Genomic DNA, 15,966 nt, shown 5'->3' with positions numbered 1-15,966 from the left:
CCACAGTTACCCCCCTCACCCCCCCTTTCTCCCCCACCTTTCACCCCCCATCCTTTCACCCCCCTCCTCTCCCTCCCCTCCTCTCTCCCCCTCCCCCTCTCCCCTCCCCACTCTCCCTTCCTCCCCCACTCCTCCTCTCTCACCCCCCTCCTTTCTCCCCCCCCAAACACACAATCTCCCACCAAACCAGAACCGTCTTCCAGCCCTTTCTTCTCCCCCCTCCCTCTATCTATGAAAGTCTCTGGCTGGCTGTAACCCGAGCCCAGGCTGGCCCACAGGGACAGCTCACTCCCTCTCTCTGCTGTTGTCAGTGTGAGCCCATAGTAAGACACTTCCTTGTCAGGGACGGAGCTTAACTCTCTGCGGGCAGCAGGATGGGGCTGCCGGAGGAAGAGAGGAAGCCATCAGACATCACCGTCTTTGCGGAAGGTAGCACGCTACATGGCGTGAGCCACATCTTCCTGCCGGGCGGTGTGACCCTGCGCCGGTTGCTGTGGCTGCTCGCCTTCCTGCTGTCACTGGCCTCCTTCCTTTACCAGGTGGCCGACCGTGTGGACTACTATATCCAGTACCACCATGTCACCACCCTGGACGAGTTGGACAGCTCCAACATGGTGTTCCCCGCCATCACCCTCTGCAATCAGAACAGCTTCCGCAAGTCTCGCCTAGACCAGAACGATGTGTACTGGCTGGGCTCCTTGCTGGGGGTCCAGCCATCTGACTTCTCTGCTTTCCTGCAAGCCATCGGGCAGGACTCCGACCTGTCCCGCTTCCTCCCCACCAGGACGTATGACATGACTGAGCTCTTCGACCGGGCAGGACACGACATTTCTGATATGCTGCTCGACTGCAAGTACCGCGGTGAAGAGTGCACAATCGAGGATTTCACCGCAGTGAGTTAGCGGGGTTGGGGGGGGGGCACATCACAGGCGGATCTTTCCACAGTTGCCCTGCCCTCCTGTCCTGAGGGGTGGGTATAGTGCGAACTACTGTCAGATCCAGGGGCACAGACCTCCAGTCTTGAGGGTTTGATGGATTGGTGCTGTGGAGTTGGGATAGGGGCCATCTATAGTATTATGGTCTCTTCCTCTGCCAGAGAGGAGCTGAGACCCATGAGAAATAGGAACAGGATTAGGCCATTCATCCTATTGAATCTCTTCTGCCATTCGATCATAGCATATTTATTTTCCCTCTCAAACCCATTCCTGCCTTCTCCCTGTACCCTTATCAACTTCTGCTTTAAATATACCCAATAACTTAGCCTCTACAGCCATCTGTGGCAATGTATTCCACAGATTCACCACCCTCTAGCTCAAGAAATTTGTCATCATTTCTGTTCTAAAGGGGCATCTTTGTAATCTGGGGCTGTGTCCTCTGGCCCTGGACTCTCCTGTGACTGGAAACTACTTCTCCACTCTACCTAGGCCTTTCAGTGTTCAGTAAGTTTCAATGAGATCTTCCTTCATTTTTAAACACCTTTGAGTACAGGCCCAGAGCCATCAAAAGCTCCTCATATGTTAACCCTTTCATTCCCAGAATCATTCTCATAAACCTCCTCCGGACGCTCTCCAATGCCAACGTAACCTTTCTTAGATAAGGAGCCCAAAACTGCTGACAATATTTCAAGTAAGACCTCACCAGTGCCTTCTAAAGCATCAGCATTATATTCTAGTCCTCTGGAGATGAATGCTAACATTGCATTCGCTGTCCCTTACTAATGACTCAATCTGCAAATTAACCTTTAGGGAATCATGCACTAGGACTTCCAAGTCTCCTCGCAGCTCCGATTTCTGAATTTACCTTTATTCCTTTTACTACCCCAGTGCGGACAGTGAATTCGGCAAAGGCAAATATCCTGATGTGACTGTAGGCCGTGATGGGTTGGGTTACCAATTAGTACTGATGTGGATAATGAGGAGGGTTGTCTTGGGTTACAATCTGTGCTGAGAGATGAAATGTAATCCCAACGTGAGAGGTGATGCACCTTGGCAGGACTTGCACAGTGGGTGCTATAGAAGGGTATTTGAAGGTTAGAATAACTGATAGCCAAAGGGCCTATTTTTGTGCTGTTCATATGCTTTGTGACATCCTGGCTATGAATAAGCATTCACTAGTACATCTCTGGCTGGCTGTTCCCATTTCCTAACCCTCGTTGAGTTGAAACAGGTTCAGGGAAGACATCATTGAGACCTTTGCAACTGTGGGATCAGAGGTAGGAGGATTATGGTTGAAGTGGAGGGGAGGGAGGGTGAAGGCAACCAGTAGAGGGAATCAGAGGATGACCTGAAGGAGTGGGGGCTAATGGTTTTCTGGGATCTGTGACCTGCTCCCTGGAAGGGTTGATTCAATGGAAACTTGGAAAGAGGGAAAGAATGGGAGAGGGAATTTGTGGGGTAGAGAATCTGTCTGTCAGTGAGACAGTACTAGGTGATGGGTGAAGGGGACATCTGTCATGAGACTCAATGAGCATGGGGTTCGGAAGGGAATGGTTTAGCGTTTGTTTGCAGGGTGGTGATGGAGAGGGTCTGGGGGAATGTAACTGAGCAAATCTGTGAAGGACAGGAGAGTAGATCGATGTAGCAAATTCATTCTGTGGTTACATGCTTCTGTGTGTATGTGCATCTGTGTGTGAGAGAGAACCTATGTGAGTATCCCAGTGTCATACCCTGTAAACTATGTGTGAGTGTGTGTAAGTCAAATCCTCTGAGTGTACCCTGTGTGTGGCAGTTTGCAGACTGGATAGTAAACTCACTGATGATGAGATCTGTTTGGGAATTGGGAACTAGTGGGACCCACTGATGGATTTGAAGAAAGCGGTATTGCCACATCAGAGGTTATTCTGAACAATAAAAGCCAATGACGTCAGAGGTACTGTGATGTTTGTACGAAGGACTGAGTGGTGAACAGGAGACGGGCTATAAATGGGTTGTTTGCTGGTCGGTAAGATGTGATGAATGGTGTGTCATCTGGATACTCCAGTGCAAGATCCACAAAATGTGAAGCGTAGGTTTAGCGAGTATTTAGGAAAATTAACAGGATGTAATTGTTTAATTGAAATTGGTTTATTATTGTCATGTGTACCAAAGTACAGTGAGAATAATTTGTTTGCATGCTGTCTGGACAGATCATTCCATACGTAAAGAAAAATGACAGAATGTAGTGTCACAGTTACAGAGAAATGCAGTGCAGGCAAACAATAAGGTGCAAGGGCCACAAAGATAGATTGAGATATCAAGAGTTCATCCTTACTGAGCAAGAGCTCTGTTCAATAGTCTTACAACAGTGGGATGTATACTGTATTTGGGCCTAGTGGTGTGTGCTTTTAGGCTTTTATATCTTATGCCCAGTGGGTGACAGGAGGGGGAGGAGGAGAGAGAATGTCTGTAGTGGGTTGGGGTCTTTAGTTATGCTGGCCACTTTACAGAGTCCATGGAGGGGAGGCTGGTTTCCTTAATGTGCTGGGCTGTGGATAGTTTCAGGCCGAACCCAGAGAATTGTAAACAAAAGTAGGGAGGATATGCTTCAGTTATATGGAGCATTGGTGAGACCAGAGCTGGCATTTGAAGTACAGGATTGGGCTCCTTCTCTGGAAAAAAAAAGGGGATTTAAATTCACTGGGAGCAGTTGGGAGAAGGTTTCCTATACTGGACACTGAGTTATGGGGGAAGGTTGGACAGATTGTGCTTGTAAGTGTTGGAGTTTAGTACATAAGAAATAGGAGCAGGACTAGGCCATCTGGCCCGTCTAGCCTGCTTTGCCAGTCAATAAGATCATGGTTGATCTAGCCATAGACTCATCTTCACCTACCTGCCTTTTCCCCATAACCCTTAATTCCCTCACTATGCAAAAATCTATCCAACCTTGTCTTAAATATATTTTCTGAGGTAGCCTCCACTGCTTCATTGGGCAGAGAATTCCACAGATTCACCACTCTTTGAGAAAAGCAGTTCCTCATCTCCGTCCTACATCTACTCCCCGAATCTTGAAGCTATGTCCCCTAGTTTTAGTCTCACCTATCAGAGGAAACAACGTTCCTGTCTCTATCTTATCTATCCCATGCATAATTTTATGTTTCTGTAAGATTTCCTCTCATTCTTCTGAATTCCGGTGAGTACAGTAGTGAGGGACAGGAATTCTGACTGAGTGGGACTGACGGGGTGGGTTAGGGGAGAATCTAGGACTGGCTTAACGATCAATTTGCGACATTGTGAGTTGAGTGTGAAGAGCCTCTGGAACTCTCTTCAAGAGTGGTGGAAGCAGCGTCTCTGGGTGTATTTAATGCAGAGCGAGAAACTTGATAAGCAAGGAGTGAAAAGGGATTGTGAGATGATGTTACAATCAGATTAGCCAATATCATTGGATAGGCAGCTGGCTTGAGGGGCCGAATGGCCTATTTCTCTCAGCTGTGTTGGTGAACCCACAGTGCTGCCTCTCCAGCAGAGTATAGCTCAGGTATTTGTCCGGGCTGGATGACTGATGTCCAATGATCATTTCACTTAGTGTGCTACAACCATGATGGGGCTTTGTGGGGGAGGGGAGGTGGTTTTGTTTGATTCCACTGACTGGGTTCCCCACGGCTCCAAGATGTTACTCAGTCAAATGATGCTCATCTCTGACAGATTTCAACACATAAGCTGACATGAACACAGAGGGTCACAAGCAAACACTCACACTTATAGAGACTCTCATGTATGCAGAAGCTACACAGACCTAGAAAAATATGTATATGTATTTTAATACAATCACAGAGAAACACAAGTGTATATAGACACACCGTAGACACAGTTAAAAAGACATGCACACTCACATAGGCACAGAGAGAGGGAGAGAGAGGGACACACATTCACACACACTCACACACACACACCCCCCACAGAGAGAATCAATCCCTCCCCTCCCCTGTCCCCCCCCCCCCCGATGAGTGCAGACGACCTTGCTTTGCCTTTTCCTCTCTGATTTCTGACTCCGATCAATGGTCAGGCTTTAGTTTCTATCTCCAGCCTCTCAAAGAGCTTTGGGCTGTATCAGATTTGGAAACCTGAGAGTCCCTGCGGCTACTGTCTATTGAAATACAGAGTGATTCCTGCTGATTAATAACTGAGAGGGGGAGGGTCGGGAGTGGTAGGAAGGGTCATTCAGCAAGAGCAAGCAGTGAATTCAGTTTAGATTTGCATTACAGGACTGATGGGAGTGGTGCAGAAGAGACAGTGGCTGGTAGCCACCCACGGCACCTACCCCAGGTAACCCGGGCAAACTCTCTACCCATCCCCATTATACCTGGGGTCCCAATAACTTCAACCTCTCACTGGCTCTGAGCAAGGCTCAGAGAAAACCTGGATATGCCACCCCGATTCCACCCTGGATGGCACGGAGCAAGGGCAGCTGGAGTGAACAGGTGGGTGGTGTGTGTAGTCAGCGTGCCGTCAGCTTCAAGCAAAAGTCTTGTTATCCAGCCTGTTGGAAATGTAATGGACACAGTAAATGGCAGGACCCTTAATAGCGCTGATTTGCAGAGGGGTCTTGAGATTCAAGGCCATAACTCTATGAAAGTAGCAAAACAGGTAGATAGGGTTCAAAGTAATTTTTATTATCAAGGAGTGTGTGTGTGTGTGTGTGTATATAAATCATAGAACAGTAGAGCACAATACAGGCCCTTTGGCCCAAAACGTTGTGCCGACCTTTTAACCTACTGCAAGATCATCTCACCCTTCCCTCCCACATAGCCCTCCATTTCTCTTTCATCCATGTGCCTAACCAAGACTCTCTTAAATGTCCTTAATGATCTGCCCCTACTCGTAAATGTACGTTACCCCCATATGCTACTTTAAGATTCTTTTCTTGCAGGTATTTACAGGGGGAAAAAGAAATACAATAAAATTTTACAAAAAACTATATGTGAGCAGACAAAAGCCGACAAATACCAATGAGGAAAAGAAGACAGACTATACAATGAAAAATAACACCGAGAACATAAGTTGTAAAGAAACCTTGCGACTGAGTCTGTTGGTCACATAACTGGTTCGGAGTCGTGATGGTTGAAGTTATCCATGCTGATTCAGGAGCCTGATGTTTGCAGGATAATAACTGTTCCTGACCCTGGTGATGGTAGTAGGGCGAAACAGGCACGGCCTGTGTTGTGGTAGGCCCTGGTGATGGATGCTACTTTGTTGTGGCAGTGCTCCACACCCACTAGTGAAGACAGCTTTGCCTATGATGGACTGGCCTGTATCCACCATTTTCTGTAGCCGGTTTTTTTTTGGAAAAGGTTTATGAAGGTGAAAAAGTGCATGCTTGCTTCATCGGTAGGGGCTTCGAGTATAAGAGTCAGGAAGTTACGTTGCAGTTGTATACACTTTGATTAGGCCACGCATGGGGTATCTTGTACAGTTTTGGTTGCCCCATTACAGGAAGGATGTGGAGGCTTTGGAGAGGGTGCAAAAGAGGTTCACTAGGATGCTGCCTGGATTAGAGGGCATGTACTATAAGGAGAGGTTGGACAACTGGGCTTGTTTCTCTGGAGTGTCAGAGGCTGAGGGGAGACCAGATAGAAGTTTGTAAAGTTATGAGAGGCATAGAGTAAACAGTCAGAATCTTTTTCTCAGTGTGGAAATGTCTAACCCTAGAGGACTTGCTTTTAGGGTGAAAGAGAGAAAAGTTTAAAGGAGATGTGTGGGGCAAGTTGTTTTTACACCGTATAGTGGTTGCCTGAAATGGGCTATCGGTGGTGGAGGCAGCTATGATAATGGTGTTTACTATCACTGACATATTTCATGAAATTTGTAGCTTTGCAACAGAAGTACAGTGTAAGACCCAAGTTACTATTCGTCGTAGGTCGCATCTGGAATTTCCACTTGGCAAGTGATTTCCCTCCATGCCGCTCTGACATATTGGGAAATCATGTACGTGGTAGATACAGCTGTGGTTTGCCTTTGCCTTCTGCCGGGTGAGTTTAAAGAGATCACCACCTCTTGCAGTGGATGACCAGGACATCTAAGTGCCTTGTTGTGCTCTTAGTGCTCCACAACGCCTGCTGGCCTGCCTCCTTGACCGTTGGACCATTAATCGGTCTCTTCCGCTCAATCTGCCAGGGCCAGACTTCACACGCTGGGATAGGCAGATCCCCTACCTCACCGGGGGTCGAAGACCCATCGGCTACCCTCACCTGGATTGGCCCACCTGCCCAGACGGTTTACCAGGGTGTGGCCATTGCGTGTGTTACAGCTACTTGGAGCCACAGGTGAGAGCTGAGTGCTAGGTGGGGACCAAAGGTGGGCGAGCTGCCCTGAAAAGGGCACGGCAGGCCCCCCCACCAGAGGTGCTACCCCTCCCTAGACACCCCAGACACCCCCAAGTTACTATAAGTTACAAAAAATACTGCAAAACATGAATAACGAGGTAGTGTTCTTGGGTTTATGGCCCATTCAGATATCTGATGGTGCAGGGGAATAAGCTGTTCTTAAAATGTTGAGTGTGGGTCTTCAGGCTCCTGTACCTCCTTCCTTATGGTAGTAATGAGAAGAAAGCATGTCCCAGATGGTGAGAGTCCTGAGTGACAGATGCTGCCTTTTTTCAGGCACTGCCTCATGAAGATGCCTTCCCTCGATGATGGGGAAAGCTGTGTCCGTGATGGAGTTGGATGTGTCTCCAACGCTCTGCAGCCTCTTGTGACCCTATGCATCAGAGCCTCCAGGTGGTGATGCCGCCATTCAGAATGCTCTCCACTGTGTATCTGTATTAATTTGGTGACATACCAAATCTCAACCTCCTAACGAAGTAAAGGTGCTGGAGTACCTTCTTCACGATTGCATCAATATATTGGGCCAAGGAGAGATCCTCTGAGATGTTGATGTCCAGGAATTTGAAGCTGCTCACCCTTTCCACCCCAACCCTCGGACTGCTGTGTGTTATCCCGACTTCCATTCTGGAAGTCCACAATCAATTCCTTGATCTTGCTGAGTTGAGAGTGGGTTGTTGCAACACCACTCATCGAGCCAATCAGTTACACTCCTGTATTCCTCCTTGGTGCCATCTGACATTCTGCCCACAACAGTGGTGTCATTGGAGAATTTATAGTTGGTGTTTGAGCTGTGCTTAACAGTCATGAGTGTAAAAAAAGTAGAGTAGTGGGCTAAGCACATATCCTTGAGGTTGTTCGTCCATCGTTGATGTCGATGAGGACCTCGACACCATTATGATGGTGTCGAGACTAGCGCGTGATTTGGATTTAAGTGAGGGAGAGTTGCGCAGCGTCAGCCTCACTCTCTCTTCCCAATTCCCATCTGGATCCAGTGGCAAGACAGCGTCTAGATGGCTGGAGATGGGACTAGGCGCAGTGGATGACCAGGACGTCTTCTGTGTCTTGTCCTGCTCGACATGTTCCACGACGCTTGCAGAGACCACCTTCTTGACCGTTGGACCTTCCATTGGTCTCGTCCGCTCAATCTGCCGGAGTCTGTCTTCACATGTTGGGTTAGACAACTCCCTATCTCACCGAGGGTTTGAGACTCGTCGGCTACCCTCACCTGGTTTAGCCAGCTTGTCGAAGCCATTGCCCGGGGTGTGGCCGCTGTCGCATGCAAACAGCTACGGGGAGCCACAGGTGAGAGCTGAGTGCCAGGTGGGGACCAAAGGTGGACTAACTGCCCTGAAAAGGGCGCAACATGTTCCCCCACCAGAGGTGCTACCCCTCCCTGACACCCCATACACTCCTTGAGGTACACCTCTGTTGATTATCAGTGAGGAGTTGTTATCACTGATCTGTACTGACTGTGGTCTACTGATGAGAACGTCAAGGATCCAGTTGCAGAGGGAGGTACATAGGTCCAGGTTTTGAAGCTTATTGATTAGTACTGAGGGGACGATGGTGTTGAAAACCTAGATGTAATCGATAAACTTCAGCCTGACATATGTACTGTTGTTCTTCTGGTGCTCCAAAGCCAAGTCGAGAGCCAGAGAGATTGCATCCACTGTAGACTTGTTATGGCAGTAAACAAATTGCAGCAGGTCCAAGACCTTGCTCAGGCAGTAACTAATTTTAGTCATGACCAACCGCTTAAAGTCCATCCCAGTAGATGTGAGTGCTACCGGGCGATTGTCACTGCGGCAGCTGACCTGCTCTTCTCGAGCACCGATATGATTGATGCCCTGTTGAAACAGGTGGAAAACTCCTCCTGCAACAGGGAGAGTTGAAGGTGTCCTTGAACACTCGAGCCGGTTTACAGTAGCCTGCCAGGTACACTATCAGGGAATGAAATCTTGCAAGAGGTCACCTACTTGAAGGATGTTGTTATGTCAGTCTTCAGGAGTGATCACACGGTTGCCAGATGCTGTAGATATTTGCATAGGCATGTACCTTTAAAAACATATGTAAAAGGCATCGTGCTCATCAGTTAAGTATGAGTTTAAGAAGCTTTTATATAGAGACATAAATAAGCAGGAATGGATGGATGTGGACCTTGTGTGGGCAGGTGGGATGAGTTTTGTCTGACATGGTTGGTACCTACATGGTGGGCTGCAGGGCCTGATCCTGTGCTATACTGTACTGTTCTATGTAATCACTATTGCACTGTTGGAAACTCATCAGTTCTAACTGTGTAGAGCAAGGTGTCAGGATAAGCTGTTTGAGTGAGGCTGGTTAGTAGATATATTTTGACCTGGAGAGGGGAGAGAAATCTTAGAGTCAGAGTCATACAGCACGGAAGCAGGTCGTGTGGCCAAACTGATCCAGTGAGCTAGTCCCCTCTGCCCATATTTTGGCCCAGAGCCCTCTAAACCGTTCCTACCCATGTTACTTATCTAGATGGCGTTTAAACATTGCTAATATGCCGCCTCCACTGCTCTTTCTGGTAGCTCATTCCAAATACGCAGCACAATTTGCATGAAGAAGCTGCCCCTAATGCCTCTTTTAAATCTTCCACTTCTGATCTTAAACCTATGCCCTCCTGTTTTTAGCTCCTCTTCCTTGAGAAAAGACTGTGCCTTCACCTTGTCTGTGCTCCTGATGATCTTGTGTATTAGTATTGGTTCATTATTGTCACATGTACCAAGATTCACTGAAAAGCTTGTCTTGCATACTCTTTATACAGATTAAATCATTACACAGTGCATTGAGTTAAAACAAGAACAGTGCTGAATAAATTGTAAGAACTATCAACAGTGCTATGCAGGTAAATGATAAAAGTGTAAAATCATAACAAAGCTGATTGTGAGGCAAAGGGTCTGTCTTATCCTATCAGGAGGTCTGTTCAGGGGAACGGGAACGTCTGTTCAAGCGTCTGATAACAGTTTAACGGTTCACTTTATTGTCAAAGTATGCATGTACAATACAACTCTGATATTTGTCTACTCCCGATAGCCATGAAATACAGAAAGATCATGGGTGTTGAAAAAAAAGACATCAACTCCCCCGCCCAACTGGCACAAAAAGAAACAGAACTCACAGACCCCAAAATCCTCCCCCTCGCCGACAGCATAAAAAAAAGCACAATAACAATCACCGACCCCTACCCATAGCAATCCCCGGCTCCCACCGGCCAATTATCCACAAGAAAGAAAACACTGAAAAACTGAAGGAAACCAATATAAAGTACCGTTCAATAATCATATAAATCTCAGAATGTGGGAAACGTCTTTTCACCTGCATAAGAGGGGAGCAGCCGCATTAACTCAGTCCTTCTGTAAAGAGTGACTGCTGACCCCCAGGGCTGAACATGCAGATACGGCTGCTGATAGTCTCTTGGGAGCCATCGCCAACACCCCCCCCACCCCCTGCAATCACCTCGAGGCTTCAATCTTCCTCGCCACTTTGAGATGGAGTTGTTCATGACTCCACTCCTCGTCCCAGGTCTTTTCCACAAGTCAGCTCGTGCTCTCGGACCTTTTCAGTGCCTTCTCTGGTCTCTATGAAGCAGATCTCTGGTCACGGCACAGCTCTGGATCCTTCGATCAAGTTCCAAACTGTATGTCACACAGTTCCAAACAGTTCCAAACTGTATGTCACAGTTTCCATACACAAGCAAGACAAAAAGAACAAGCAGGAGGCATAGAAAAAATGTAATAATTAGTTTGATTTGCAATCTGAAAGTTGTCGCCCGAGGAATCTTGACTGGAAGTGAACGAGAAGCTGTCCTCGAGTGTGTTGGTAAGTGCTTTCAGGCACCTGTATCTTCTGCCTGATGGGAGAGGGGAGAAAAGAAAATGTCCGAGGTGAGAGGGGTCTTTGATTATTCTGGCTGCTTTACTGAGGCAGCAAGAGTATAGACAGTTCGTGGATGGAGAGGCTGGTTCCTGTGATGTGCCGATGTTTCTTGCGGTCATGTGCAGAGCAGTTGCTGTATCAAGCTGTGATAGATCCAGACTGAATGCTTCTATAAGGGGTCACCCCTCAATCTCTCCCTTAGAACAGTGCTATAGAACTTGTCAGATCAAACTGCAGTTTTAACCCTGCAAACACAAGAAAATCTGCACATGCTGGAAATTCAAGCAACACACACAAAATGCTAGTGAACGCAGCAGGCCAGGCAGCATCTATAGGAAGGAGTACAGTCGACGTTTCGGGCCGAGACCCTTCATCAGGACTAACTGAAAGAAGAGATAGTAAGAGATTTGGAAGTGGGAGGGGGAGAGCCGAAATGATAGGAGAAGACAGGAGGGGGAGGGATGGAGCCAAGAGCTGGACAGTTGATTGGCAAAAGGGATACAAGGCTGGAAAAGGGAGAGGATCATGGGACGAGAGGCCTAGGGAGAAGGGAAGTGGGAGGGGAGCCCAGTGGAAGATGGACAGCAGGCAAGGAGTGATTGTGAGAGGGACAGGGAGAGAAAAAAAAGGGGAGGGATCATAAATAAATAAATAAGGAATATGGGGTAAGAAGGGGAGGAGGGGCATTAATGCAAGTTAGAGAAATCAATATTCATGCCATCAGGTTGGAGGCTACCCAGACGAAATATAAGGTGTTGTTCCTCCAACCTGAGTGTGGCTTCATCTTGACAGTAGAGGAGGCGATGGATTGACATATCAGAATGAGAGTGGGACATGGGATTAAAATATTTGGCCACTGGGATATCCTGCTTTCTGTGGTGGACAGAGCGTAGGTGTTCAGCAGAACAGTCTCCCAGTCTGCGTGGTGTCTCACCAATATATAGAAGGCCGCACCGGGAGCACTGGATGCAGTATATCACACCAGCCGACTCACAGGTGAAGTGTTGCCTCACCTGGAAGGACTGTCTGGGGCCCTGAATGGTGGTGAGGGAGGAAGTGTAAGGGCAGGTGTAGCACTTGTTCCGCTGATCAGGTTTAACCCTGATCCGGTTTGAGGAGCTGACAGAACCACCAACATACAGCAGGGGGAGCCATTGAGCTTCTGGCCAATACACATTCAGTGGCCACCTTATTAGGTACACCCGTACACCTGTTCATTAATGCCAATATCTAATCAGCCGATCATGGCAGCATCTCAAAACATAAAAGTATGCAGACATCGTCGAGTGGTTCAGTTGTTCAAACTAAACATCAGAATAGGGAAAAATGTAGCTGATGTTAAGTAAGCATTCGAGGTATTTAGTGTAGTGATTAGCAAACAAGAAATAGCCTACCTTGACACCATTCAAATCATTGTTGGGGACTTCATTCAGGCTTATTTGAAGAAATCCCTGCCCATTTATCATCAACATATCACCTGCAGCACCAGGTGGCCCAATACACTCGACTTCCGCTATGCTATGATTAGGAATGCCTACCATCTATCCCTAGATCGCATTTTGGGAAATCTGATCATCTGGCAATCATCTTCCTACCAGCAGACAGGCAGAGGCTAAACAGGAAGACTCCAGAGATAAAGGCATCAGAGGTGATTGTGGGAGGTAGAGTGACCACGAGATTTCTTCAAGTCGGTGAACTGGACCATGTTTCAGTACTCACCAGAGGATCTGAATGTCACGGTTGTCAAAGACTTTATAAAAACAGTCATAGATGAGTTTGTCCCCACAAAATCATTCAGTCTTCCTCAACTAGAAGCTCTGGATGAGCCAAGAGGTCGGTAATCTGCTGAGGACCAGATCAGTGGCATTCAGGTGCGGCAACCAATAAAATACAAGAGGTCCAGGTATGGCTTCTGGAAAGCCATCTCACATGTGAACTTGCAATTCTGGACCAAACTTGAATCACTGAAGGATGCTCGACAGCTGTGGCAGGGATTGAATTCTATTGCCTCCTGCAAAATGAATCCAAGTGACAAAGATAACAACAAGGTTTTGATCCCAAATGACCTTTGTGTCTTTTATACTTATTTTGACTGCCAAAACACGGAGGCTGTGCTGATCAACCGGCCGGAGTGTTCATTGATATCTTTAACCTCTCGCTTTGGCAGTCTGAGGTACCCACCTGCTTCAATTATACCAGTGCCTAAGGTTAATGTGGTAACCTGCTTCAACAACTATCGTCTAGTTGCACTTACAGCCATTGTGATGAAGTGCATTGAGAGGTTGGTGATGAAACATATCAACTCCTGCCTGAAGAGCGACTTGAATCTGCTCCAGTTTGCCTACCGTCACAACCGGTCAACAGCAGGTGCCATTTCATTGGCTCTTACTCAACCCTGGAGTATCTGGACATTGAAGATGCATACATCAGGATGCTCTTCATTGACTATAGCTCGGCATTCAATACCATCATCCCCTCAAAACTAACCAGTAAGCTCCAAGCCCTAGACCTCAATAACTTGTGCAACCACCTCCTCAATTTCCTCCTTTTCAGATGCCAGTCGGTTTGGATTGGCAACAACGTCTCCTCCACAGTCACCATCAACACAGGTGCACCACGGGCTGTGTGTTTATCCCCTTGGTTTACTCACTTTATACTTATGACTGTGAGGCCAAACACAGCTTCAAAGTCATGTTTAAGTCTGCTGATGACACCATTGTTGTGGGCTGTATCAAAGGTGGTGATGGATTGGCGTATAAGAGGGAGTTTGAAAATCTGGCTGCGTAATGTCACAAAAGCAGCACCTCAGTCAGTATCAGCAAGACCAAGGAGCTGATTATTGACTACAGGAGGAAGAAACTAGAGGTCTATGGCCGGTTCTAATCAGAGGTGGAGAGGGTCAGCAACTTTGAATTCCTTGGTGTTATCATTTCAGAGGATCTGTCCTGGGTGATTACGATGAAAGTACGATAGCCCCTCTACTTTCTTAGAAATTTGCAAAGATTTGGCATGTCATCGAAAGCTCTGATAAACTTCTATAGATGTGTGGTGGAGAGTACATTGACTAGTTGCATCGTGGCCCGGTATGGAGATATAAATGCCCTTGAACAGAAAACCCTATAAAAAGTAGTGAATACAGCCCAGTCCATCACAGGAAAGCCTCCCTACCACTGAGTACATCAACATGTAGTGCTGTCACAGGAAAGCAGCATCCATCATATGGGATCCCCACCACCCAGATCATACTCTCTTCTCACTGCTGCCATCAGGAAGGAGCTACAGAAGCCTCAGGGTCACACTACCCGGCTCAGGAACAGTTGTTACCTCTCAACCATCAGGCTCTTGAACCAGAGGAGATAACTTCACTCATCCCAACACCAAACTGTTCCCACAACCTATGGACTCACTTTCAAAGACTCTTCTTCTCATGTTCTCAATATTTATTGCTTACTTATTTATTATTAGTATTTTGTTTCTTTGTGTTTACCGTAAATGCCTGCAGGAGAATGAATCTCAGGGTTGTATACAGCGACATTATAAACCTTGATAATAAATTTATTTTTGAACTAAGTGACTTTGACCATGGAATGATTGTTGGTGCCAGACAGGACGGTTTGAGTGTCTCAGAAACTGCTGATTTCTGGAATTTTTATGCTCAACATTCTCTAGAGTTTACAGAGAATGGTGTGAGAAACTAAGAACATACAGTGAGCAGCAGTTCTGTGGGCGAAAACAAAATGAAAGAGCTCAGAGAAAAATGGCCAGACTGGTTCAAGCTTACAGTAAGGTGACAGGAACTCCAGTAACCACGTGTTATAACAGTGGTGTGCAGAAGAGCATCTTTGAACACACAGCATGTCAAACCTTGAAGTGATAGCTACTGGAGCAGCGGAAGACCACTCCTGTGGCCACTTTATTAGGTACACCCCTGTACCTAATAAAGTGGCCACAGAGTGTAATTGAGACTAGAACTATAGGGCATAGCATCAGGGGAGTAGATTTAGGACAGAAATGAGTAGAAAATGCTTTTTCCAGAGAGTAATTAATCTGTGGATTCTGTGCCCAGGGAAACAGTAGTGGCTACCTAGTGGGAACTTGATGATGGTGAGGACAATATGAGTGAGGTTGACGTTCTGGAGCATGTTGATATTAAGGGAGAGGAGGTGTTGGAGTTGTTAAAATACATTAGGACAGGTAAGTCCCCGGGGCCTGACGGAATATTCCCCAGGCTGCTCCACGAGGCGAGAGAAGAGATTGCTGAGCCTCTGGCTAGGATCTTTATGTCCTCGTTGTCCACGGGAATGGCACTGGAGGATTGGAGGGAGGCAAATGTTGTCCCCTTGTTCAAAAAAGGTAGTAGGGATAGTCCAGGTAATTATAGACCAGTGAGCCTTACGTCTGTGGTGGGAAAGCTATTGGAAAAGATTCTTAGAGATAGAATCTATAGGCATTTAGAGAATCATGGTCTGATCAGGGACAGTCAGCATGGCTTTGTGAAGGGCAGATCATATCTAACAAGCCTGATAGAGTTCTTTGAGGAGGTGACCAGGCATATAGATGAGGGTAGTGCAGTGGATGTGATCTATATGGATTTTAGTAAGACATTTGACAAGGTTCCACATGGTAGGCTTATTCAGAAAGTTAGAAGGCATGGGATCCAGGGGAGTTTGGCCAGGTGGATTCAGAATTGGCTTGCCTGAAGAAGGCAGTGGGTGGTGGTGGAGGGAGTACATTCAGATTGGAGGATTGTGACTAGTGGTGTCCCACAA

The 15,966-nt window shown here is 47.0% G+C and overlaps 1 protein-coding gene across 1 annotated transcript in view; it reads left to right on the top strand.

The window, feature by feature from the left end:
• The first annotated feature begins 374 nt into the window (after positions 1–374).
• Positions 375–15,966, top strand: part of LOC134347860 (acid-sensing ion channel 2-like) — a 77,012-nt gene continuing 61,420 nt past the window's right edge. Inside the window, 1 exon segment of the mRNA XM_063050430.1 lies at positions 375–893. Within this exon segment, the coding sequence (XP_062906500.1) occupies positions 375–893 (519 nt within the window).

This window comes from Mobula hypostoma, chromosome 1, assembly GCF_963921235.1.
Source record: "Mobula hypostoma chromosome 1, sMobHyp1.1, whole genome shotgun sequence".
Classification (NCBI taxonomy): domain Eukaryota; kingdom Metazoa; phylum Chordata; class Chondrichthyes; order Myliobatiformes; family Myliobatidae; genus Mobula; species Mobula hypostoma.
This window is presented reverse-complemented; position numbering and strand designations above follow the sequence as displayed.